This window comes from Mirounga leonina, unplaced genomic scaffold (genome assembly GCF_011800145.1).
Source record: "Mirounga leonina isolate KUSES-001 unplaced genomic scaffold, KU_Mleo_1.0 Mir_154, whole genome shotgun sequence".
In the NCBI taxonomy this organism is placed as follows: domain Eukaryota; kingdom Metazoa; phylum Chordata; class Mammalia; order Carnivora; family Phocidae; genus Mirounga; species Mirounga leonina.
The window spans coordinates 47,646,858-47,671,762 of record NW_023270389.1 but is presented as its reverse complement, the minus strand read 5'-3'; the positions used below and the strand labels follow the sequence as shown (position 1 = coordinate 47,671,762).

General features: G+C 43.7%; 1 protein-coding gene across 5 annotated transcripts in view; it reads left to right on the top strand.

Moving 5' to 3' along the window:
* The window catches only part of FAM20B (FAM20B glycosaminoglycan xylosylkinase), a 43,885-nt gene that overhangs the window by 5,729 nt on the left and 13,251 nt on the right, over positions 1-24,905 (top strand). For all 5 annotated transcript variants that reach the window (XM_035010703.1, XM_035010708.1, XM_035010707.1 and 2 more), the window contains exons 2-4: positions 8,982-9,491; positions 14,807-14,893; positions 18,300-18,409. In XM_035010703.1, coding sequence (XP_034866594.1) covers positions 9,115-9,491; positions 14,807-14,893; positions 18,300-18,409 — 574 coding nt within the window. In that variant the 5' untranslated portion in view covers positions 8,982-9,114. The remainder of the gene's footprint in view (positions 1-8,981; positions 9,492-14,806; positions 14,894-18,299; positions 18,410-24,905) is intronic.

Genomic DNA, 24,905 nt, shown 5'->3' with positions numbered 1-24,905 from the left:
TTCAATGGTGGTTATATAGTGACAACTGAGCAGTGAAATACCTAGAACATGGGAAGGTTCATTGTACCTGGCCCATTTGAAACAAAATGCAAATTCTTGGGCATTTCCACAGAGTTTCTAGATCAGTGAACACGGCCTATGTTGGTTTTTTAGAACAAACCTCACTAGCAGTATGAGCTAAAGATTTTTTCTTTTCATTTTTCAAAGAATAGGGTTAGAGAGTTGCCCTAAATCAAGGTTTAAATGGGACAGGTTGCACAAATTGAGTTTTTTCAGAGGAAGCAAACACTCTTAATTGCATGTTTTGTTTTTGCTCTTACACCCAGGAAGAAAGGCTACCTTAATGCCTCATTAATGCCTAGTGATCATTTTAGTTGGCTTCTTTCATGAAAATTTGTTAGAGGATTTCACGTAGGGCATTGTGAGTTTACAGATATGAATAAATGTTTAAGTGGAAGTGAAAACAGTGAGGAAAATGTAACACTCAGAGTAATTTGGACTGTGTGGGAGTTCAGTTTTCTATACCTGTAGCTTTAAGTTATTCTTAAGGCTTACCTTAACTTTAGGACAGGGGCGCCTGGGGGGGCTCAGTCAGTTAAGCATCCGACTCTTGGTTTCAGCTCAGGTTATGATCTCAGGGTTATGGGCTCTTGGTTTCTGCTCAGGTCATGATTTCACTGTCCTGGGAGCAAGCCCTGTGGAGGCTCTATGATCAGCAGGGAGTTGGCTTGAAGATTCTCCCTCTGCCCCTCCCCCGCTCTGTCATGCACATGCTCTCTCTAAATAAATAAATCTTTAAAAAAGAGTTTTAGGACATGCGAAGCTGTCATCTTTAAAACAGAGAGCTTATTTTCCAAACTGAAGAAGATTGTGAAACCATTTTATTTCAGCCTTCTTCGTGGAATAGAAGAACCCTAATGCTTTTATTAATCATTGACTGTGGTAGAATTGAACTTTGTAGAGAAGAGAAAGAGGTTGGTCCAATTAGTGACATAGCCTCCCAGTGTTCTACTTCACATGGTACCCATTTTGAAGATACCTACTTGCCTGCAATCTTAGCTACTCTTCCAATTGAGGAAAGAATTTGGTTCAGGAAAAAAAGACCACTGAAAGTCTCTGTAATGTGACTTGGGAATTCAGCCCCTCACTCTGCACCCCAGAAGACAGCATGACTAGGGAGGGTTATTTTCTTTGTCATTCTTTCTCCTTTCAGGTCGTCCTCTTTGGGTTTTTGATCTGGTAATAATGACGAACAAGTGATCACTGCAGGTTGTCCAGGCACTGGTTGTAGCACAGAATATGTGGTAATGTCATTCATGTTTAGCAACTGTGAGTTAGCTGATAGTGTTCTTTTTTTTTTAATTTAATTTTATTATATTATGTTAGTGGTAATAGTCTTCTTATTTTACTTTTCACATGAAAGAACTGAGGCCCACAGAGGTTAGGCATTAAATTACTTTCCCAAGTCCCATAGTAGGTGGTAAAGCAGGCATTCTGAACCCAGAGCACCCCCTCTTAACCCTTCTGCCTCAGAAGAGTTTATATTTAGAATAAGCAGGTGGATTAAGAACCTCTTTTTTTTTTTTTTAATTTTAATTCCAGTGTAGTTAATGTACAGTGTTATATTAATTTCGGGTGTACAGCGTAGTGATTCAACAATTCTATACATTGCTCAGTGCTCATCTTGATAAGTGTACTTTTAATCCCCTTTACCTGTTTCACCCATCACCCACCCCTCTCCCCTCTGGTAACCACCAGTTTTCTATAGTTAAGAGTCTGGGGGGTTTTTTTTGGTCTGTCTCTTCCCCCCACCACTTTGTTCATTTGTTTTGTTTCTTAAATTCCACATGAGTGAAATCATAATGGTATTTGTCTTTAAGAAGTATTTCTTTTTTTTTTTTTTTAAAGATTTTATTTATTTATTTGAGAGAGAGAATGAGATAGCATGAGAGGGGGGAGGGTCAGAGAGAGAGGCAGACTCCCTGCTGAGCAGGGAGCCCGATGTGGGACTCTATCCCGGGACTCCAGGAACATGACCTGAGCCGAAGGCAGTCGCTTAACCAACTGAGCCACCCAGGCGCCCTTAAGAAGTATTTCTTAAGCAGAGAATTAGCAGAGAAAGGAAAACTATATGTAGATACTGATTAATATTATTTGGTATTTTTCTTTTAGTTGAAGACCTATTTGAAGATGAAAAAGAATATGCTCTTGTGGTAAGCAGTGGGTGGCAGTGCAGGAATGGGCTGGTTTTCTGGGGATACTCAGGATTTATTCAGGTACTAAACACTTGATGCCCTTTGGTATTGGTGCTTTGACTTCCTGTATAGAAAGAAGCATACAGTGCTAAATGGAAAGATTTCTGGATGCTCTGATTTTGGTTAGAATTGCCAGTAACCATCAGGAGAAACTGCATTTATTTCTAGGGGACAGTTAATAATAACATAGCACAATGCTCTGATGTCACTACCAATTAGAAAACAAAAGGGAGGGGCGCCTGGGTGGCTCAGTTGATAAGCGTCTGCCTTTGGCTCAGGTCATCATCCCAGGGTCCTGGGATTGAGCCCCGCATGGGGCTCTCTGCTTGGCGGGAAGCCTGCTTCTCCCTCTCCCACTCCCCCTGCTTGTGTTCCCTCTCTCGCTGTGTCTCTCTCTGTCAAATAAATAAATAAAATCTTTAAAAAAGAAAAACAACCAAAAAAAAAACCCCCAAAAGGGCATTATATCAGATTCAGCCCAGGGCGAAAGTATATCTGTTTCTAATTTTTTTTTTTTACTGAAAGGTTGTGATTTTTGCTATTATTTATGCTTTGGCTGAAGTATGAATGTAGGTTTTATAAACTGGGCATGTGTATTTGTGTGAGGGTGCCAGGTTAGCCTTGATTATTCTAAAGTATGTAAGTGGTTTTTAGTAAATGATCCAGGTGAGAGTATATTTTTCCCTTGTGCTACCTTAAAGAGACCTTAATTACGTATCTTCTTAAGCATCTACAATGAAGACAAAATAAGTAGAAATGGTGTGTAACTTTCATGTTGAGTTTATTACTCTGTAGAAGGCATTAATAATCATTTACAAATATGACCTAACAATTTATTAATCCAGTGTTTGTTTATATTTAATGGTTACTATAATGCTTTCCTTCTTCCTGAGAGAATTGTTTTCAGTCACATGATTTATTTCCCTGTCTTCTCCTTCAATATTTTTAATGTCTCCAAAATAGTTGATAAGGACAGACTAGACATGAGAATGTCGGATTTTACAAGCTACCCCAAAATTTAGTGGCTTAAAATAGTGATTTGTTATTTCTTACGATCATGCAGGTCACCTGGGCTCAGCCTGTTGGTTCTTCTGTCCACATGGTTTATAGACTGGGATCACATGTATGACCCCATTCAACTGGGACTTCAAGTGGAACTGGGATGGCTTCACTTCTGTGTCTGGCAGCTCAGCTGGGGCTGGTCAGACCTCTCTCTCCATATAGGTTCCTGATCATTCAGTAGTCTAGCCCAAGCTGCTTTACGTAGTGGCTGGGTCCCAGCTGGAAGCTGCCAGGTCTTTTAAGGACTAGGCCCAGACCTGGCACGCAGTTGCTTCCACTGCATTCTGTTGGCCAAAGCAAGTTACAAAGCCAGCCCAGGTTCCGGGGGAGGAAAAATAGATTCTACTTTTTTCTTTATTCCTTAATATTTTATTTATTTATTCATTCATTTGAGAGAGAGAGAGAGCACACGAGCGGGGAGAGGGGCTGAGGGAGAGGGAGAAATAGACTCTCCACTGAGCAGGGAGCCTGATTTGGGATTCAGCCCCAGGACCACAGGATCATGACCTGAGCCGAAGGCAGACCCTTAACCAACTGAGTCACCCAGGCATCCCTAGATTCTACTTCTTTTTTTTTTTTTTTTTAAGATTTTTTATTTATTTATTTGACAGAGAGAGACACAGCGAGAGAGGGAACACAAGCAGGGGGAGTGGAAGAGGGAGAAGCTGGCTCCCCGCAGAGCAGGGAGCCTGATGCGGGACTCGATCCCCGGACCCTGGGATCATGACCTGAGCCGAAGGCAGTCGCCTAACCAACTGAGCCACCCAGGCGCCCAAGATTCTACTTCTTGATGGGAGGAATTGTTGGTGTCTGTCTTTGTAGATAATCAACCAAAAACTCTTAAGTAAATTCAGGCCTTACCTCTTCTTACTCACCAGGCCATCAGAGCTTTGCTGAAACCAGTAGTTACTAAAGAAGTTTGTAAAAGGGTCCTTATAACTCCTACCGAAGATCAAGGGCAGGGAGGTTATGTGAGTAAATATGATTATATACTAGTTATATAATAAATTCTACCTGCTGGGCCCGAAATCTCCTTTGTTAATAGCCTTATGCATGAAATGTTCATACTGAACATTTTCCTCATGGTACTTTACACTCGCAGACATGTTACATTCCATTTATGTGGAAAGAACTTGATTTGACCATTGAACTGAAAGCACAAGGAAGGGTTAGTCCTGAAGCTTTCACTTTCAGTTACTCTGTGCAAAGGTTGGGATTTCTTCTCCATGACCTGAGGAGAAATAGTGTGAGGATGTCAGTTGATCAGAGGGAGATTCAAGGGGGTACTGCTGCCAGCGAGACCCAGCAGCTCACTGGTGGCTTGTGGGGAGTCTCTAGTAAGGTAGTGAGTAAGGCGCCAGGTGTTCTCATGTTCCTCAGCAGCCACAGACGTTGTATCTTGTCACACAGTGACTTAGACCTGTGCACTGACGTGTTTCTGGAAATGTTCCACTAGCACTGAATGGAGGACTTCATACTAAGACCTCACTTTTGTTCTGTGGAATCTGTGTCTCTTCTCCCCAGGCAACTTAATAGTCGTAAGTTTGTCCTCATAAAACAACTGTCAAGTGTGTAGGATGGTGTGTGTGTGTGTGTGAGAGAGAGTGTGAAGAATGAGCCTCCATAGCAAGCCTTATTGAGTTGATGGAGCTGTGGGTGAAACCAGGGTTCAGGAGGAAAATTTCTCATAAAGGTCTACTTTCCAGAACTCCAGTTTGAGAGCTTATGCCAGCTTTTAGTGCGAAAACTACCATTTACATTGCCTTTTTTTGTGCTTAAGATTTTTTGACTTATATTATTGCCTTGAGTCTATTTGTTCTTTGAGGTGAGCTCTGTTCCACATAACAGAACCATTAAAATAAATGACAGTAATATAAACCAGACAGTGTTACACTGTTGGAAGCATTTATGGGAGAAGGTGAAGGCATGAAATAGAGCAGACAGAGTCCTCTGGGAATACAAGTGAAATTTTCATGAATAAGTTGGATCCTGCTTTAATTTCCTCAGTGTCTGTAATGGGGTATCTTAGAAACCCGGTTTGCAGAATGCATAGGACATATGCTGTTGTTTCCAACAAGACAAGAAGATGACCCCATGGGTATCCTGGAAACCCCATCCTGGGTATCCTCCCTTCTCAGGCAAACAGGAGTGAAGGGGATCATTGTGAAGAGTAAGAAGTATACCATCACTAGAGGATGGTATGATTCTGTATCATGCATCTTACACATTTTTCTGGAATTGGAGAGACTTTTCTTCGGTAGAAATTACGCTATAATCACTACATTGTCGATTTCCTAAATATCTTTGTGCTTGCCCTGTGAGCTGAAGGAATAGCAGCTTTCCAGCTAAAAGAAAACCTCTTTCTGAACTGTCAGTGTTTCTCCAGAAAAATAAACTCTAAGGGCACCTGGGTGGCTCAGTCGGTTAAGCGTCGGCCTTTCTTTTTCTTTCTCTCTTTTTTTTTTTAAATTTTATTTATTTATTTGACAGCGAGATACAGTGGGAGAGAGAGCACAAGCAGGGGGAGCAGGAGAGGGAGAAGGAGACTCCCGCTGAGCAGGGAGCCTGATACGGGGCTCGATCCCAGGACCCTGGGATCATGACCTGAGCTGAAGGCAGACGCTTAACAACTGAGCTACCCAGGCACCCCAAGCATCTGCCTTTCACCTCAGGTCATGAACTCAGGGTTCTGATCGAGCCCCACATTGGCTCCGCATCAGGCTCCTTGCTCAGCAGGGAGCCTGCTTCTCCTCCCTCTGCCATTCCCCCTACTTGTGCTCTCTGGCTCTTATTCTCTATATCAAATAAAAATGTTTAAAAAAGAAAGAACGAAACTATACTCTGAACTAAACCGAGTAGTTAGAGCGTCGGTAGAGAAATAGATTGCCAAACAAAAGAAGAAAGCTGATAAAGGAGTCCAGCTTGAAGGTGCCACACACTCATGTGATCCTGCATATCGAAGGAAGTAAACACCAGAGTCCCAAGATGTTTGTAGTGGTTGTCAGTTCAGGTGAATAAAGCATCTCCCCTTACTACGCTAGGTACTATAGGGATCATGAAGACAGTTGACATCACCAAGGAGCCAAGTTTCTGAGAGGGCAATTGAGAAGTATGTACAAGAAGATACTGGACAAGGCAGAATGTAGTTAAGTGCTGGTCTAAAGGAGAAAGGTTACTGTAGGGTGCGGAGAGGGACCAGAAATGGCTTTGGAGATGGCCCTCAAAAAATAGATTAGGCTTTAAACAGGAGAAGATGGGAAAAAAGGGTAGGAGCAAGAATTTTGAGGAAGTCCCAGGGTGAGGAATGACAAGGGCAGAGGTCAGCCCCACACCTGGCAGGGAGGGCAGAGCATGGTCATGGTCCGTTTGGGTTGAAGCTGAGGAGAGGGATGCCTGGCGAAGCAGACTGGCTGAAGCCATTTAGGGTAGGGCTTTCCTGCCTTGCTAAGGAATCTGTAGAAAGCAGAAGTGCCATATGATCAGAACAGTGAGTGGTGCCTCATCTGGTCCGCATTGGAGAACCTGGAGGCCCAGAAGGCAGTTCTTTCAGTGATTCAGTAGAAGGGGCTGAGCACTAAATTAAGGTGGGGGCTGTGGGAATGAAGGGCAGTTGTAGAGAACCATGCCAAATTGCTGTCTTCCTTGTTCTACCAGGATGTGGTGACTAATCACAAATGAAACCTCCTTTAGCCTCTTGCAACCTGTGCTCACTCCTAACCTGCAGAGGTAAATAGTGAAATAATCTAACAGCTGAACTCTTCAGTTCACATCATATAAACTCCTATCCTAGTTGAGTGGATGCATTGTTTGCAGCCCTGAATTGAGGAAGGGACCTGTTCAAAAGGTAGCGAGGTTTCGGAACTTAAAAGCACACAAAGACTACGGAATCAGTTTGTTATGTCTGAATTTTGGAGTTGCTGGAACTTCCTATTGCATTAGTAATTTAAAAAACAAAACAAAACCAAAAAAACCTCAATCTCCCTAATGTTTATGGTGAGTGTTTAGATATGAAATGTTTCTATAGCCTGAGGGAGGAATTTATGCTAAATGAAATGAGCAGCATCATTAGAAGTTTAGGGGTTAACCAGATTTCAGTCCTGAAGAATGCGTTCTAGGAGGAGGAAGGCTGCCCACCCTGCTTACCCCTCTGCACCAGAAGTATCCCAGGCCTGTCGCTCGCTGCAGCCGGAGGGGCTGAGAAAGGGACCACTGGCACAGTGAGATTTCCACGTTAACCTTCTGTCACCGTGGCCGCAACGTGTCCTGTGGAAGGGATCGTTGGAGGAGCTGTGTGGTTGAGGTCGTGCTGGGACGAGCAGAAACCTCTGAAATCCGCTCTCCTTGCACTGCTCGTACCTGTAATCCCACAGAACCCTTGTGCTGAGTTTCACACCAAACTCGCTACGCTCACAGTTGCATTCTGGGTGCACTTGAATTACCGTTGCTTCAGCTAGAAGTGTTATGTACTTCCCGGGAGATGAGGATGACACAAAACAGGTGGCTGGCGACCGTTAGAGTTTGACTTCGACTCTCCCCTTCCGCCTCTTTCTGCAAACGAACGGGGTCTCCAGTTGGGGTGCGAGTCTGCCGTGTCGTTTGTACCGGCATTATGTCTTTGATTAATGGTTTGAGTTGTTAACGGAATTGGAGTCAAGCCGCTCCCTGTTACCTTCCTGTCCCCTTTGTCTCAGCCCAGGGCTGTGCCGTCCATACGCATACAGCACGGAGGCTCGTGCGCGGAGCGGAAAGCCACCTGTCAGCATGCAAGTGAGACTGAACTGTGTGTGCTTGACACCCTTGCAGAAATCTAGTGTTTGGAGTCTCTGAGCTTGAGACCTGACCGGAGTGTGGTCTGCTCCACACCGGAAGCAGGTGCTGCTTGACATCTGTGGCATCAGTCCCTTTGTCCTGTGCCCGACCAGTCCAGACTCCATAGTGTTGCTATAGCACCAGGTTTCTTTCGTTTTCTGGTCGTGTTCTACTAATAGCTAGATGGGATAGGGATATGTTTTTCCTTTGCTTAATTTATCCAGGTTTGATTACCCCTAATTTACAGGGATTTTAATTTTGAAAAATAATTAGTGGAAGACTGATGAAGTAGAGCTACACGTCTGGGTGTTGTATTTAAGTATGTGAGCAACAGACAGGACACTTCCAGGGTGGCTGGGGATTTGGATTCGGAGGAGTTACTGCTCTCCTCTGGATCCTCTGTGGCGTTTTTAGGAGTTCCTGACTTACAACATGTCATAAAACATACATTTAGAGAAGATAAGAACTGGAAAGTTTCCTAATACTGGTGGTTTGTTCAAAAGTCCATTACGGATTTTGAAAGGTAAAAATGAAAGTGAAGGAGTTAGGCATCTCTTCATGTTGCTTTTGTTGTGCTTTTTCTCATTGTGTTGGTGTTCTGGAATTTGTAGCCAGTCCAATGGATCTGACTCTGCACCCTATTAAACAGGAGAATTTGCTTTAAAAATTCTATTGTACCTGGTTCTTACCTATGAAGTCCTTCCCCACACCAGTTCGTTTTAAACTATTGGGTCTTCTCAAGCATGGGATTAGCGAGGATAAAACAATGTGTAATATGTTGGAGGCTTGTGAAAGATTCCGGGGTGGAAGCGACAGAATCTCTGACTGAATTTTGCTTTGTACTTGGGCTTGCAGGAATTGTGGGAGGCGCTCCAGTGAAGAAATGGACCAGTCTGCATAATCATGGACTCTCCTTGCTGACCATCACCACCTGCTGTCCTTGATAAGTGAGAGAGAGTGGGTCAGGGGAGAAGGAAAAGAGGTCAACATGAAGCTAAAGCAGCGAGTCGTGCTGTTAGCAATTCTTCTTGTCATCTTTATCTTCACCAAAGTTTTCCTGATTGACAACCTAGACACATCAGCTGCAAACCGAGAGGACCAGAGGGCTTTTCACAGAATGATGGCTGGCTTGCGGGTGGAGCTGGTGCCCAAGCTGGACCACACCTTGCAGTCTCCCTGGGAGATTGCAGCCCAGTGGGTGGTTCCCCGGGAAGTGTACCCAGAAGAGACACCAGAGCTGGGGGCAATCATGCATGCCATGGCCACCAAGAAAATCATTAAAGCTGATGTGGGTTATAAAGGGACACAACTGAAAGCCTTACTCATACTTGAAGGAGGACAGAAAGTTGTCTTCAAACCTAAACGGTAAGTCTTCATCTTGGAAGTTCTATGTGCTAGTTGGTTGATTCACATAGCTTGCAATTTATATAAGACTTCATCTCCTTCTCTTGGTGTTCTCTTCAATAAAATGAGAAGAGTAGACCACAAGATCTCTGAAGTATTTTCTAGCTCTTAATGTTCTATGATTCTTCGAGTAGGGGCAATTTATGGGAACGTGTTTTGGTTCTGTATAAGACTTGAACATTTTACACTTAAAGCTCTCCTTGATTTCTGAATTTACCAAATGTGTGCTTTGTGCCAGATGTGAGCGATACAAAATGAACTGGTTAGGAACTCAGTGACTTGTCACCAAAAGTGTGCAGTTGGAGGCTGGATAACTAACCACATGTCAGGGATGCAGTAGAGCCGGAGTTAGCCAGAGCTGGAGTGGGTTTGGGCAGGTGACTAAAGTCCCCTTGAAGTACTGAAGCTATGATTCTTTCACACGGGTTTTGTTTCAATTAATAAACTTTATTTTTTGGAGCAGTTTTAGGTTTACAGAAAAATCAAGAGGAAAGTATAGAGAGCTCCCCCACCTACCCCCAGTGTCCCCATTATTGACATCTATTAGTATAGCACATTTGTTACAGTTGATGAGCCAGTATTAATTTATGAGCTAAAGTTCATTGTTTGCAGTAAGGTTCACACTCCGTGTGGTACATTCTGTGGATTTTGATAAACATATAATGACAAGTATCTACCATTACAGTATCCTACAGAACAGCTTCCCTGCCCTAAAAATCCCCTATGTTCCACTTACTCATCCTTCTGTTTCCCCCCCCCCCCCCCCCCAAGCCCCTGGCAACAACTGATCTTTTTACAGCCTCCATAGTTTGGTCTTCTGCAGAGTGCTATATAATTGGAATCATACCTTTGTAGCCTTTTCGGATTGGCTTCTCTCACTTAGCAATGTGCATTTAAGTTTCCTCCACGTCTTTTTGTGGATTGATGCTCATTTCTTTTTATTACTGAACAACATTGCATTGTCTGGATGTACCACATTTTGTTTATCCATTTACCTACTGAAGAACATCTTGGTTGCTTCCACATTTTGGCAAATATGAATAAAGCTACTATAAACATTCATGTGCACGTTTTTTGTAGATGGAAGTTTTCAGCTCATTTGGTTAAATACCAAGGAGCATGATTGCTGGATCATATGCTAAGAGTATGTTTAATTTTGTAAGAAACTGCCAAACTGTCTTCCAAAGTAGCTGTACTCTTTTGCATTCCCACCAGCAATGAAATGAGAGTTCCTGTTACTCCACTTCCTCACTAACATTTTGTGTTGTCAGTGTTTTGGATTTTAGCCATTCTGATAATGTGTGTAGTGATGCCTTGTTGTTGTTCTACCTGTTTTAAGGAGAGAACTGAGCATTTTAGCTCCCTCAGTCCAAAATCTGAGAAAGTGAGCTGAGTTGTATGTTGTTAGACAGTGATCCCTTGGGGACTTCTCAAAGGCTCTACAGAGATAATTGGTGTGGCAATTTTTAAATAGTTTTCTGTGAGTATATGAATTTGAAATAGGTTAACATGATGGTGATTCATGTTCTTTTGCCAGGAATTAGTTACCAGTGAATTTTCTCAAAGTTGGTAATGTCTGAAATTTTCTGTGTACTAAATGTTTTTTTCATTCCTTAATAGAGCTTTTGAGTCTCTTGCTGGGGTGGGATAAGAAATATGGGGTAAAGGTGTACAAAATTCAACTGTGCCAAAAGTAGTTAGCTTAGCCGTCTTCACAACCCTACCATCAGTAGGTAATAGGCAGCCGGAGAGCAAATCTATTGGGATCCCAGAAACGGAGGAAGTCTGCATTTGCCTGGAACTGGGAAGTGTGATGTATGGAAGACATGGAAATTAGGAAAGTTAAAAATACAGTATGCTTTTGGAGAATAGAAAAGTCTGATTGGCAGGTGATGTGGAAAAAGTGTGGTTACGTGGGCCTTGCGATATATTTTCCACTGGACGCACACCGTTCACCAGGCACCACACTAAATACTTTTGTCTCTGTCCATGCTTTCAGCCTCCATCACAACTGTGGGCTGTTACACCTCTTATTTAGAGAGTAAGAAACTGAGGCTGAGGGAGAGTAACTAACTTGACACGGTCATCCCGCCGTAAGTGGCTTTAGGATCTGAGTCTGAGCGGCTGGTGTTCTGCCACACACGTGTAGTTCTCTTCAGTTTGTTTGCCTTCCTGTAAGTGTGATGACATGCAGCACCCATCATCAAAAATCACTAGCTTAGTTTTGAAATGTAGTCCTTGACGTCTTGGTTGGTGGCCTGGGCAAGCAGCAGTGTGAGCAGAAAGAAGGCAAACTAAAAACAAAAATGAAATTCGCGTACAGAGATGCGCTGTGGGCATTTCGTGTTTAAAGAAGAGGATGTCCCCTGCACAAGCACCATCTGTACAGGGGGCACTGGGGGTAAGGTGGGCCAGCAGGAGGCGTTAGAAGGCAGGTACTCTGGGTAGTGCGCTCTGTCCGTGCTAGTCCAGGCGCTTGGCAGGGAGGCCCAGGGTGTTTAGACCGGGTAGAAGTGGAGGGAGGGGAGGCCCGGCTGGTGACCAGGGGAGGTGGCAGCAGAGAACCGCACAAACTAACCTGGTCACTGTCGCTTCATCTCCCGTCTCTTTCCACCACCGCAGCCGTCCCCTTACCTCCCTCTACCACATCCTGCTGAGGGCCCCTTTCATTCCCCCTCCAAATGCCCATGTGAGCACTGTGTTCCCAACTTTAAAACGTCCAGGGACCGCCCGTTGCTCACTGGACAAAACCCAGCCTCCACAGCGTCATGGTCCACCCCTGGCAGTCTAGTCCTCCCCTCTACACCCTGCTCTTGATTCCTGCCCCACTGGTCCCCGCACCCCCCCAGCCCACATCACTCCCAGCCCCAGGGAACTGTCCTCCCCCCACCCACCACCTGCAGGGGCCCTGCGGTGGGGGGTGTCGCGCCCTCGGTCACGGCCCACGCCGACCTGTGCTGGTTACACCCGGCACTGTCACAGGCTGCGGACGGTGGGTACACGTCTCAGTGCTTGTAGAAATTGACTCTGGCCCCGAGATGCCCAGCAAATTGCTATTCTGACCCTGGGGGCCTCCGAGGCTATTTAGTCCTAGTGTAAGTGCAAATTAATGTCCTTGGTCAGACGCCGATGTCCTTCAGCAGAAGGGTAGGAGTGATTTATTGGCAGTTACTGTATGAATTTTGCTGCTCTGCCAGTGACAAGATGGATCACTCTCTGCTGAGAGGAGGCCCCATGTCCCTGCTGCTCCGGCGGCACGTGCACCCTTCTTCACGAGCCACTTGTGGTTCCTGCGCTTCCGGAGCCCGGATGGCCGTGTCCTCCTGTCAGAGACAGGAGGCGCGCGTGGTGGGTGGAATTTATGGGAAGACAGTGATGCTTTTATTTGCACGTTTTGCCTCACATTAGAAAAGTGATTTTTTTTTTTCCTCAGTGTAGCTGTCGTCCTTCTGGAAGTAGATGGGCTTTCACAGGCAAAGCCTGCAGTTACGGTGGGAAGGCAACAAGATGGCAGGGTAGGCCTCAGAGTGGGGAGACGTGAGTGAGTGATCCTAGCGTGTGCGGGAAGGGACCTTGGGGATGGGCCGGCCGGGCCAGCTGCTCCTTTGACGGGTGAGATGCAGCGTTGGGACGCGCCACGGTTCACACAGCCCACGGGGAGCCAGGGAGTCAGACCTCCTGACTCTGCCGCAGCTCTTTCATTCTTATTTCTTCCCTCTTCTTTCCCTCCCTTCCCCTCCAGCCACCCCCAACGTCCCTGGATTCCCCTAGGGTGTAACATTCCACCCCGAGCCACCTTTCGAGGTTTTGGAAAGCTCTCGAATGTTTCACTGGAAGGAGTGGACCGCACAGCGCACACATGTCCCTGTGGCTCCGCTGGAGCCCCGACAGAGAAAGTGTTCAGGACTATCCCCCAGCTCTGTGGACAGCCTGCAGCTGTGGTGGAGAGAGACGTGCTCGAATAATGTCCGCTTTTGCTGCAGTTCTGTTTAAAAATGGAGGCTTTACTGGGGAGGCAGCCAGTGGAATCCTAGGTAGCCTGACCAGTGCTTTGACACTAGGAATGAGCAAGCGACGCTTGAGGATACGGACCATACTAAGAAGAAACTGGCCTCCAACTGGGGGATGACGCACGGCTGTCTTCTGACAGAAGTGTTCCATCACTTTGCCTTGAAAAGGTGTTTTGTGGGCATGGTTCGTTTCACTTTAGACGCCAAGGTCATTTACACTGAAGCTCACAGCCTTTGACAGCACCGTCTCCCACTCCCCCTATCCAGGTGTCCAGGAAGAGCAGCTCCTCTTCCCTCCAGCTTCTGTTCATTTCTATTTTACACTTGCCTGTAAAGCCTAATAGGTCTTTTGATTCGGGGAAATGCAGGCGAACAGTAGCGGTCATAAGCGGATTTAGTGTCTCTTTCTTCCCGATTAACCATTAAATGGTATCTGTCTTTATGATTGGTAGAAAGAAATATGCCAGCTTTTATTATCTTTTGTTTATGTCATGCATGTGATGGAAAAATCATCAGAGTGGAGTTTGAGATGAAAGAGATCTTAGAAATTGCCCCCTAGTCCAGCCCCTAGTATGTTATAGATGTAGAATCTAAGACCCAGAGAAGAGAACAGTTTAGCTCAAGGTTACCCAGACAGGTAATGACAGAACCATACACCTGGCTGTCACGCCAGTCCAATATTCCTGCCGCTACATCATCATAAATGTAAACACAGAAAAAGAGGATGGTTATTCAAACAGCTTTTTTCAAATGCACCTTTGCTTACTCATTAAACGAACACTGAGGCATATCAAGACCGTTTATTTCCAAGAAATTTAAACTTCTCTTATAAGCCTTGCCATAGCCATTCTGGTAACACAAACATTTTAATTGTATGTTTCCCTTCGTTTCTTCAGTTCAGTCTAATAAAAATGTTAGCAAACATTTATTAAGCACCAACTATAGGTAGAGACACAGAGATAGTCCTTGCCCTCCAGAAAATGACCTTTGAGTTTTACTTAAACTCCATGGAAAGAGGGGTAGAAATAGCATCTCACATGTTTTATTCATAGAGTGACTGCTGCAGCAGATAGAGAAATCTAGTTTCCCTTCTCCACTTCATCTTCCCCCCTCTACCAGTGATTCATCCGAATCCACACCTCTGCTCAGGTTTGGCAGGGAAGGTGTCCATAGGGCGGAGTCAGGCTTGCTAACGTTCTGTTCTGCTGTCTCGTGCGGTGCCGATGTAATTCACGTCTACATCTGTGCTTCCCATTCACTCTGCAGGTATAACCGAGACTATGTGGTAGAAGGGGAGCCCTATGCTGGTTATGATAGACACAATGCAGAGGTAGCAGCCTTTCATTTGGACAGGTATGTGTCATCATGGAGGGTTACGTTTGCTTTGTTTCCTTTTTTGAAAACCTCTTGGAGAGGACTTGTGGACTCCTAAAGGGAGCAACACTCATAACTTCCACTTGGTACCTACTTGAGATAGCTGATGGACGGATTCCACTAAATTTGCACGAGTCCTTTGCAATCTGGGTGGTTCTCGGAATACCAGAGTAGATATCTTCACTTTATACTATTTAAGGTCATTTCATTCTGGTATACCACCATGAGTGAAGATATTCTTGGTAAATACAATGGCAGGATGAAAACCAGAGTTGGAACTCAAGTCCCTAAATTGAATTCATCATTAATTGGGCCTGAGAGTACTGTTTTTTTGGTTTGTTTGTTTTGCTTTATTTTGTTTTAAGTAAGTAAGACTTACCCCATATGCTAGAAGCATACAGCATGACATATATAATGAATTGGCCTTCATACAAAATATGCTTGGCTTCAGTAACCAGAATAATTCCAAAAGAAAAATGGATATACATTCGAAATGTGTAAGCTAACTAGGAAGATTAATATTTTTTTCACCACGGGGCTGGGCTAGCCGGGAGCCTGGTAACAGGAATGTCTGGTAGCCCACTTCCCCGTCTGAGCAACATCGCCATCAGGGCATATTGACAGACTTCAAAAGAAATATTCACAATATTTGTTAAATGAATATATAAAGAAAACCAGAAGAAAATAAAGGTGAATTTTTGTCTTTTTCTGGATTAGGAAGGATTTTCTAGGCACAAAAGCAATAATTGAAAAATTGCAAAGGAAAAGCTATTCAGTAGACTCTGCTAAATACAATTAACTCCTATATCAGGAAACATCAAATGAGAAAATACTTGAATCCAATGTAATCCAAACATTAACAACCTTAATATATAAATGTTTATACAAATCTATATATATGCTAAAACTTTAATAGAAAATGATCTAAGGACACAATTGAGTGAATAGAAATTATCAGTTGCTGATAAATATGGCGGGGGTGGGGGCGGTGGTTCATCCTCACCAATAACAAGAACAAATCCAGTTGAAACAATGGGATACGATTTTCTTCTGCTAAAAATGGCAGGATTAAAAAAAAACAACAACAGTATTTTATTGGCAGGAATGCATTGAGATTCCGATGCAGCTTGTGGCATTGTTAATCAGTTCAGTCTTTTGAAGAACTCTGGCATTATGTATTGGAAACCTGAATGTTCCTACCCTTTGGATGAGTAACTACCTTTTTACTCAAATATCTAAGATATTTCTAGGAAGGTATTTCTAGGAAGTACCCTGGAGAAGTAATGAAATCCAAAGTTACATGTATTCAGGATCTTAGCTGTAGAGTTTTCAGTAGTGAAAAACTAGTAGCAGTCTAAATATCGAGTGATAATGGAAAAGGTTAAATAAATGTTTGTTCACAATACCATGAATTTTCACTGCCTCTTTTAGGACCTAGTGGTAGAGAATTAGGTAAATCCTGCTTCTCGCTTAAAGGCATGCTAGAATCAGTCTTTCCAAGAGCTCATTTGTTTCCCTGTTGTCTTCATTCCCAAACCCTATTTCCCAATTGATGGGCACCAGCAATGCATGAAGATCATTTTCCCCTATCTGTACCAATATTTCATAAACCAGTATTTCATTCAACACATGAATTTGTGTTAATCTATGTAAAGTGGTACCTCATTGTTAGTTATTTGTTTTTCCCCAGTTATTATTAGCAAAATTTAACATCTCCTTATCTTTTCATATCACAATACCTATTCGTTAACTTAAAGTGAAATAGTCTTTGTACAGAAATCACTCCCTTTGATGTTAATTAAATATACTAATGTTTTAGTTCATGATTGTGCTCTGGGGGGTCTTGCATTTAAAAGTCCTTCCCTACCTCAAAGTCGGAAAGTTCTTCTCTAGCCCAGCCCCCTACCCGTTTTGTTAACTGCTACCCCAGCCGAGCTCAGGTGATATGGCCCCTCAGCACTGCACTGGCTGCTGGTCGTTGGCCTGGCGTGGTCAGTGGGGAGAAAAAGGACTTCCCCACTCTCTTTGCCGTCCACGGCTCCTGATCCTTTTCTGCTCTGGGTTGCTTTTTCTCCATTACATTAGGATTTAACCACCTTCTCTGGCCTTAGGAGGTTCTCTCGATTTTTCTGTTATTTTGACCCATCTGTTGCTCTACTTGCTTTTGTGGCTTTTCAAAGATTGAGTGTAAGACAGTCAGGAGCCCTGAACAATGGATTATTTCTTTGTGCAGCTGTTTTGAAAGGTTTTATCATGACATGAGAAAAGGCTCATAACGATGAGTGAAAAGCAGGATACAAAACTGCATATAATATAATCTTGATTGTGTGTCTGTACACAAGAGTGTGTATGTATGTGTTTATATATATGTGTATAAAGGAAAAAATGCTCATATGCCAAAATGTCAGTAGTTATTTCTGGGCTGTGGAATTATGGATGATCTTTATCTTCTTCATCATAACTTTTCTGTATGTTCCAAATCCTGCCCCTCCAACTTTTCTTCAGTGAGTGTGTATTTTTTAGCCAGGAAATTTCATTTTTAAAAAAATAATTTTGCTCAACTATAAGGTTGTATTTTTAGACCATTAGAGAGAAGTATCTTCAAATAGATCTGTATTTAGTTGTCCTATGGGCTTATCCTTTTAGATTAATCTATATAGTTTTCTGTCAATGTGCTTTTATCCAAAGCTTTGAACCTTTATATGGGTTTAAGCCCATTTTTTTTTGATGCTTTGTTAAAATTTATTTAAAAGTTTTACTATGAAAAATTTCTAACAAATTAGAATAGTTTAATGAACCCATGTACCCATTCCCCAGATTTAGCAGTTGCTCACATTTTGCTAGATTTGCCTTATCCTTTTTGCTGAAGTGCATATTAAAATACATTACATACATATTGATATTAAACTTATAAATATATGTACCTTTTTTTTTTTTTAAGATTTTATTTATTTATTTGACAGAGACAGCGAGAGCAGGAACACAAGCAGGGGGAGTGGGAGAGGGAGAAGCAGGCTTTCTGCCGAGCAGGGAGCCCGATGTGGGACTCCATCCCAGGACCCTGGGATCATGACCTGAGCCGAAGGCAGACGCTTAACGACTGAGCCACCCAGGCGCCCAAATATATGTACCTTTAAAATATGTTTACCTGCAGTGGTGCCGGCCTGGCTCGTCAGTAGAGCATGGGACTCTTGATCTCAGGGTCGTGAGTTCAAGCCCCACGTTGGGGGTAGAGATTACTTTAAAAAAATAAAATATTTAAAATACGTATAAGTATAAATATACATATATATACCTACCAATCAGCAATATCTTTTCTAAGACTACTTTATAAAATACACCCCCCAAAGATTTTTCTCTTCTGTTCTTCAACCTCCCAAACTAGGATTCTGGGTTTCCGCCGAGCCCCCTTGGTGGTTGGCAGATTTGTTAATCTACGGACAGAGATCAAGCCCGTTGCCACGGAGCAGCTCTTGAGCACCTTCCTAACCGTAGGTAAGATTATAGAGGACATTTAAATAGGGGAATAGTTAATAAGTGGGACATCATTGAGCAAGCTGGTTTGTGACTTTTAAGAATTGAAGAACTCAAGGGACTATAAAAGCAAATTGGGCCACTTGTTTTCAGGTTCCTGGGGGTAATGGATCTAACAGTAGGTGGCCAGAAAGTGAAAATTTTGCCTAACGTACTTGGTTGTGTCTGTGAAGTTAGGAAGTGAGGTCATTTACTGATAGTGTAAGTAGATAATAACTTTACTTGCTTCTGCCTGATCTTTTTTTTTTTTTAAGGTTTTATTTATTTAAGGGAGAGAGCAAGCATGAGCAGGGGGAGGGGGCAGAAGCAGGCTCCCTGCTGAGCAGAGAGCCTTATGGCGGGACTCGATCCCAGGACCCTGGAACATGACCTGAGCCGAAGGCAGCCGCTTAACCGACTGAGCCATTCAGACACCTCTCCTGCTGCCTGATCTTAAAGTAAATCTCAAACTCAGATTTTGGCCTAAATCCGTTATTGTATATATATCATTGACTTGGTGGTTTTTTCATATACGTGTACTTTCTTGGGAACTGTCTCTTTAGAATTGAGGGAACTGTAAGGCAGCTCTGAAGGAGGGTCAGAAATGCCCTTGGAGGGTTGGGTTTGGGCCTGGAAGGTCACCACTGCCCTGCTACCGTGCAAGGGTCAGCCTGTAACCCACTGTGCATGGACTTGACCCTGGTCCCTCTGGCCTCAGTCCTCTGTTCTTTCGCTCTGAGTAAGGCATCCAAGCTAAAATTCTTACTCCTGTTCTCCTCGTGGACACAGTGAGAATGGGAAGAAGTCAGAGGGGTCGGGGTCTCTTGTCTCAGCCTCATTGTGGTGACATTGTCAATGACACAGTGCTCTGCTTTACAATATGACTGTTGAAACAGACGTTGCCAGGTGGGTTTCACCTTGCTTTGCTAGAATGAATGGATTTATATTTGAAATGAGGTGAAATTGAATATTTAAAGGACTTGTGACAGAGTCATCTTTCAGAATTTAAACCTACAAGGCTAAGGCTAAGGCTAAGGCTGTTCTTACAAATAATCCAAAGTGGACGGTGTCACTGATTTGTTTCATATGTTTTCTAATTACTTTTGCTTGTCCAATTTTATGCTCAGGTAGACATGAATTCCTGATGGATGAGAGGAGGTCAGGAAGAATAGGCCAGAGTCCCAGCTCTCTGGAAACTCACAGAAGGTTAACTCTCATACATGGTGCCAGGTGTGGGGGATGGAGAGGCCAGGCAAAGGTTTGTAGAGGAGGCTATTAGCCACTAGACTGATTATTGAAGAATCAATAAGAGCTACCCAGGCAGCAAAGAGGAAAAGGCATGGGGCAAAATAATAGGAAGTCATAATGAGAACGAGGGCCTAAAGACCTGAAAGTACAGAGGATTGGTACCTTCGGGGAATGAGCTCCTGGATACAGCCTGCAGTGCAGGGCGGGGTCTTAGTGGGGGCTGCCGTCACAAGACAATCATGGACAATGTGGCTTAAACAGTAGAGATTTATTCCTCACAGTTCTGGAGGTGGGAAGTCCGAATCAGGGTGCCAGCACGCTTGGGTTCTGGTGAGGACCCTCGTCCTGGTTTATAGTCAGCCACTATCTTACTGTGTCCTCACACGGCAGAGAGAGAATGAGAGAGGAATCGTCACTCCTGTCTCTTCTTAGAAGGGCACTAATCCCAGCGTGAGGGCTCCTCCCAACAGTCCCACCTCCAGATACCACCACACTGGGATTAGGGGTTCAGATCTGAATTTGGGGGTACACAAACATTCGGGCAGATAGAGGGATTGCACGGGAGATAGGCTTTAAATAATGAGCTGACCTTAGCACAATTTTTAAAAATATGTTCTTAGATAACTTGGTATTTTTAGATAACTTGATATAATAACAACTAAATTCTGCATAACCCTTGCAGCTTGACAAAGCACTTTCACAGTTACCTTGTTTTGATCCTCTTAACAAAAGAGTGCAGTAAGTAAGGGAGATTTACCCACATTTTATACTGAGAGAGAGGCTCAGAAGAGTTCGAGGACTTTCCTGAGTCACATAGCTACTACCTCTTAGCCAGGATTCAGACCTGGATTTTCAGACTGTCACATATTTCATCTGCTTATATTCTTTCAACACAATTTTTTTTTTTTTTTTTTATATGATGGCTGTCAAATACTGCATTTTTTTTAAAGATTTTATCTATTTATTTGAGAGAGAGAATGAGAGAGAGAGAGAGAGCACGAGAGGGGGGAGGGTCAGAGGGAGAAGCAGACTCCCCGCTGAGCAGGGAGCCCGATGCGGGACTCGATCCTGGGACTCCAGGACCACGACCCGAGCCGAAGGCAGTCGCCTAGCCAACTGAGCCACCCAGGCGCCCCTTTCAACACAATTTTATTTCACTTCTGTGTGGTAGGCTCTGAACTAGGTGCTGAATATCCAGAAATGAATGACACCTCCCTGCCTTCAAGGAGCTTTGTCTGGTGGGGAAACCAGACATGTACAGAGGGCCTGTGACAGTGTGGACGGAAAGGGGAGATGCGCGGGTCAAGGTGTTGGTTCCTTGGTGAAGGTGGTGTTTCATCCAGGTCTTAAAGGGAAAATAGCAATCCCCCAGGGAGGTACAGTGGAAAGAACGTCCTAGGTGTTGAGACTCTTTTTTTTTTTTTTTTAAGATTTTATTTATTTATTTATTAGAGAACGAGCGAGAGAGAAACAGCATGAGAGGGGGGAGAGTCAGAGGGAGAAGCAGGCTCCCCGCCGAGCCGGGAGCCCGATGCGGGACTCGATCCCAGGACTCTGGGATCATGACCTGAGCCGAAGGCAGTCGCTCAACCGACTGAGCCACCCAGGCGCCCCGGTGTTGAGACTCTTAACCTTTTTTGTACTATGGACTCTTGGCATACTAGAGAAGCTTGGGGATCTTTCCTCACAATAGTGTTTTTAAATGCATACATTCGAATACATAGACTTACAAATGAAACCAATAATACTGAAATCTGGTTTTGTTATCAAAAATTCAAAGTTTGCAATATACTAGCATGTGCTTCGTTATTATTTAACACATTAAATAACAGATCTAGCAGTGATTCAGTAACTCATAATTTCAGGCTGAGTATAAATGATACTTTGCAGTGTCTGCAGCAATGGTTGATATGCTATGAAAAGTCTGTGGTTTCTTCTGATGAAAAAGTCACAGGTAATGCTAATACCACCATGGTTTGCTTCCTACTATCATAATTGAAGGAATGCTGAGTTTCAGATAGAAGTTAATGAAAGTAAAGGGGCGCCTGGGTGGCTCAGTCAGCTAAGCATCCAACTCTTCATTTCAGCTCGGGTTGTGATCTCAGGGTCGTGGGATTGAGCCCCATGTCGGGCTCCACACTCAGCACAGAGTCTCTCTCTCCCTCTCGCTCTGCCCCTCCCCCCTCAACTCAAATAAATAAATCTTTAAAAAAAAAAAAGATAATGAAAATAAGAATTTTGTTCCCATCCAGTGCACAGGCTCTGAGTTAACCCTGCTTCAGGTGGAGGACAGCGCGTAGACAAGGGTGACAAGAAGTGAGAGAAGCCCGTGGCAAGCTCAGGGGACTGTGTAGTTGAGCCGAAGTGAAGGGAGATGTGGGGCTGGTGAGGGAGGAAGGCAGGTGGTCAGGATGGTGTCACCGACGGGCCTCGTGCAGCAGACTTAGAATGGGACACTTTTTCCTTAGACACTCGGAGGCCATGGAAAGAGCTGGAGCTTGGGAAAATCAGATTGGAGTGCTGGAAGACCAGCCGCGGCAGCATCGTGGAGGCCGCCCTGGGAGGGGCGTGAGGTGAGGGCTGGAAGGACATGGCAGCTGCCGTACCCCCGCGGGTGCAGGGCGAGTCACGGCTCGAGCAAGGACAGTGGGGAGGAAGCGTTAAGAGACCCTCAGCAATTAGAATGGAACGAATTTGGTGAACATTTGGGCTGAGTGGGACAACTGAGGGAGAAAGAAAAAATTAAGAATGACTCCCCAGTTCCTGGATTGGATGACTCAGTGTATAACAAAGCTGTTAGCTGCCTTAGGAATGTGTGAAGAGGAGGAAGATCGTGAATCAAATTTTGGACATTTTGTTTCCTTGTGTGAAATAACAAGAAATATATGTATTGGTCTCTGCCTCCAGGTGCCGGACACAGAGCAGAGCTTGTAAAACCCTGGTAAATTCCTAAGCCATAAGAGCACAAGTAATAGCTCTTATTCTAATGAGGTGACTCCACAAGTGGGCTAGTCACCAGAAAAACAAGCCATAATTGGAAGCTTGGAATTTTCAGCTCCCTGCCTCCCATCCTCCAGAGAGGGGAGAGGGGTTGAGAATAAAGTTAGTAATAGATCATGCCTATGTGAGAAAGCCTCCATAAAAATCCCAGTAGTATGGGGTTTGGGAGTTTCCAGGTTGGTGAACCAACCATGTGTCACTGGCCAGGCCCTGAACTCCATGAGAACAGAAGCTCCTGGGTCTGGGACCTTGCCCTGTGTATCTGTCGGGCTTTCGACATGTATCCTTTGTAATAAACCAGTAATCTAGTGAGTAAACTGGTTTCCTGTGTCCTGTGAGCCTCCCCAGCAATTTTTATTTTATCGAGGTATGGTTGACATACAACATTTATATTAGTCTCAGGTATGCATTGTAATGACTTGAAATTTTATATATTGTGAAATGATCACCACAGCATCTGGTTAACATCCATCACTGTACATAGTTACAGAATTTTTTTCTTGTGATGAGAACTCTTAAGATCTATTCACTTAGCAACTTTCATTATAGTATTATTAACTATAGGCGCCATGCTATACTTTCCATCTCCGGACTTACTTATCTTATAACTGGAAGTTTGTGCCTTTTGACCCCTTCATCCATTTCACCCACCTCTGGCAGCTACCAGTCTATTCTCTGTATCTAAGAACTTGGTTTTGGATTGTTTTTGTTTTTGTTTTTAGATTCTGCGTGTAAGTGAGAACATACAGTATTTGTCTTTCTCTGTCTGACTTGTTTCATTTAGCATAATGCCCTCAAAGTCCATCCATGTTGTTGCAGATGGCAAGATTTCATTCTTTTTTTTATAGCCGAATAATATTCCATTGTGCATATATGGCACATCTTCATTCACTCATCAGTGGACACTTAGGTTGTTTCCATATCTTGGTTATTATAAATAATGCTGCGGTGAACATGGAGGTGCAGATATCTTTTCAAGTTAGTATTTTCTTTTCTTTTCTTTTTTTCAGATACTCAGAAGTAGAACTGCTGGATCATATGGTAGTTCCATTTTTCAGTTGTTTGAGAAACCTCCATAGTGTTTACCATCGTGGCTACGCCAATTCACATTCCCACCAATGGTACACATGGCTTCCCTTTTCTCCATATCCTCACCAATCTTTCCAGTCTTCTTTGGAAAGATGTCTACTCAGATCTTCTGCTCATTTTTTAATCAGATTGTTTTTTGCTATTGAGTTCTAGGAGTTTTTTATATATTTTGGATACTAGCCCCTTTTCATTTTGTCAGTGGTTTCTTTGGCTGTGCAGAAGCTTTTTAGTTTGATGTAGTCCTACTTGTTCGTTTTCACTTTTGTTGCTTTTGCTCTTGGTGTCATATCCGAAAAAATCATCACCTCATCACCCAGACCGATGTCAGGGAACTGCTTACTGCCTGTGTATTCTTCTAGGAGTTTTATAGTTTCAGGTCTTACGTTCAAGTCTTCAGTCCACTTCGAGTTGATGTTTGTCTGTGGTGTAAGATAGTGGTCCAGTTTCATTCTTCTGCATATGGCTGTCCAGTGTTCCCAATAGCATATACTGAAGAGACTGTCCTTTCCCTACTGTATATTCTTCTGCCCTAGCAAGTTAACCAAACCCCAAGATGGGATTCATGGAAACCTCAGATTTGTAAGCCAGCCAGTCAGAGCGCAGGTGACAACCCAGACTTGCAGCTGGCCTCTGAATTTGAGCACAGTCTCGTGGGCCCGACCTTTCAACCTGTGGGATCGGTTCCTGTCTCTGGGTAGACAGTGTCAGAATTGAGTGGAATTGTGGGATACCCAGCTGGTGTCCAAGAATGCAGTTCTCCACAATGGAATGGGTACAGAATCTTACCTTGACAGGAGCATCCAGGAGTAAATGTTGACTAGTCGTTTAGGTGCTTTAGACTTAGTCTACAGCTTAGGAGAGAAGTGTGGGCTGGAGGTTTAGATTTGGTTATTAGAGGTGGTAGTTCATCCAAGGAGAGCACAGAGACCAAGTTGTTGATCAGAAAACCAGTTATAAAAGTTACAAAATCCAGGATATAATAATAGATTTCGGAGCCTAGGTAAACGGGGATATTGAAGTCTGGAAAGAGATTGGAGCAAGATTATTAATAATAAGTAGCCGGCATTGATTGGTCTCTGACACTGTCAGGCTTTGTGCCGAGCATTACTGTGGATTTATCTATCTCATTTACTCCTCACAA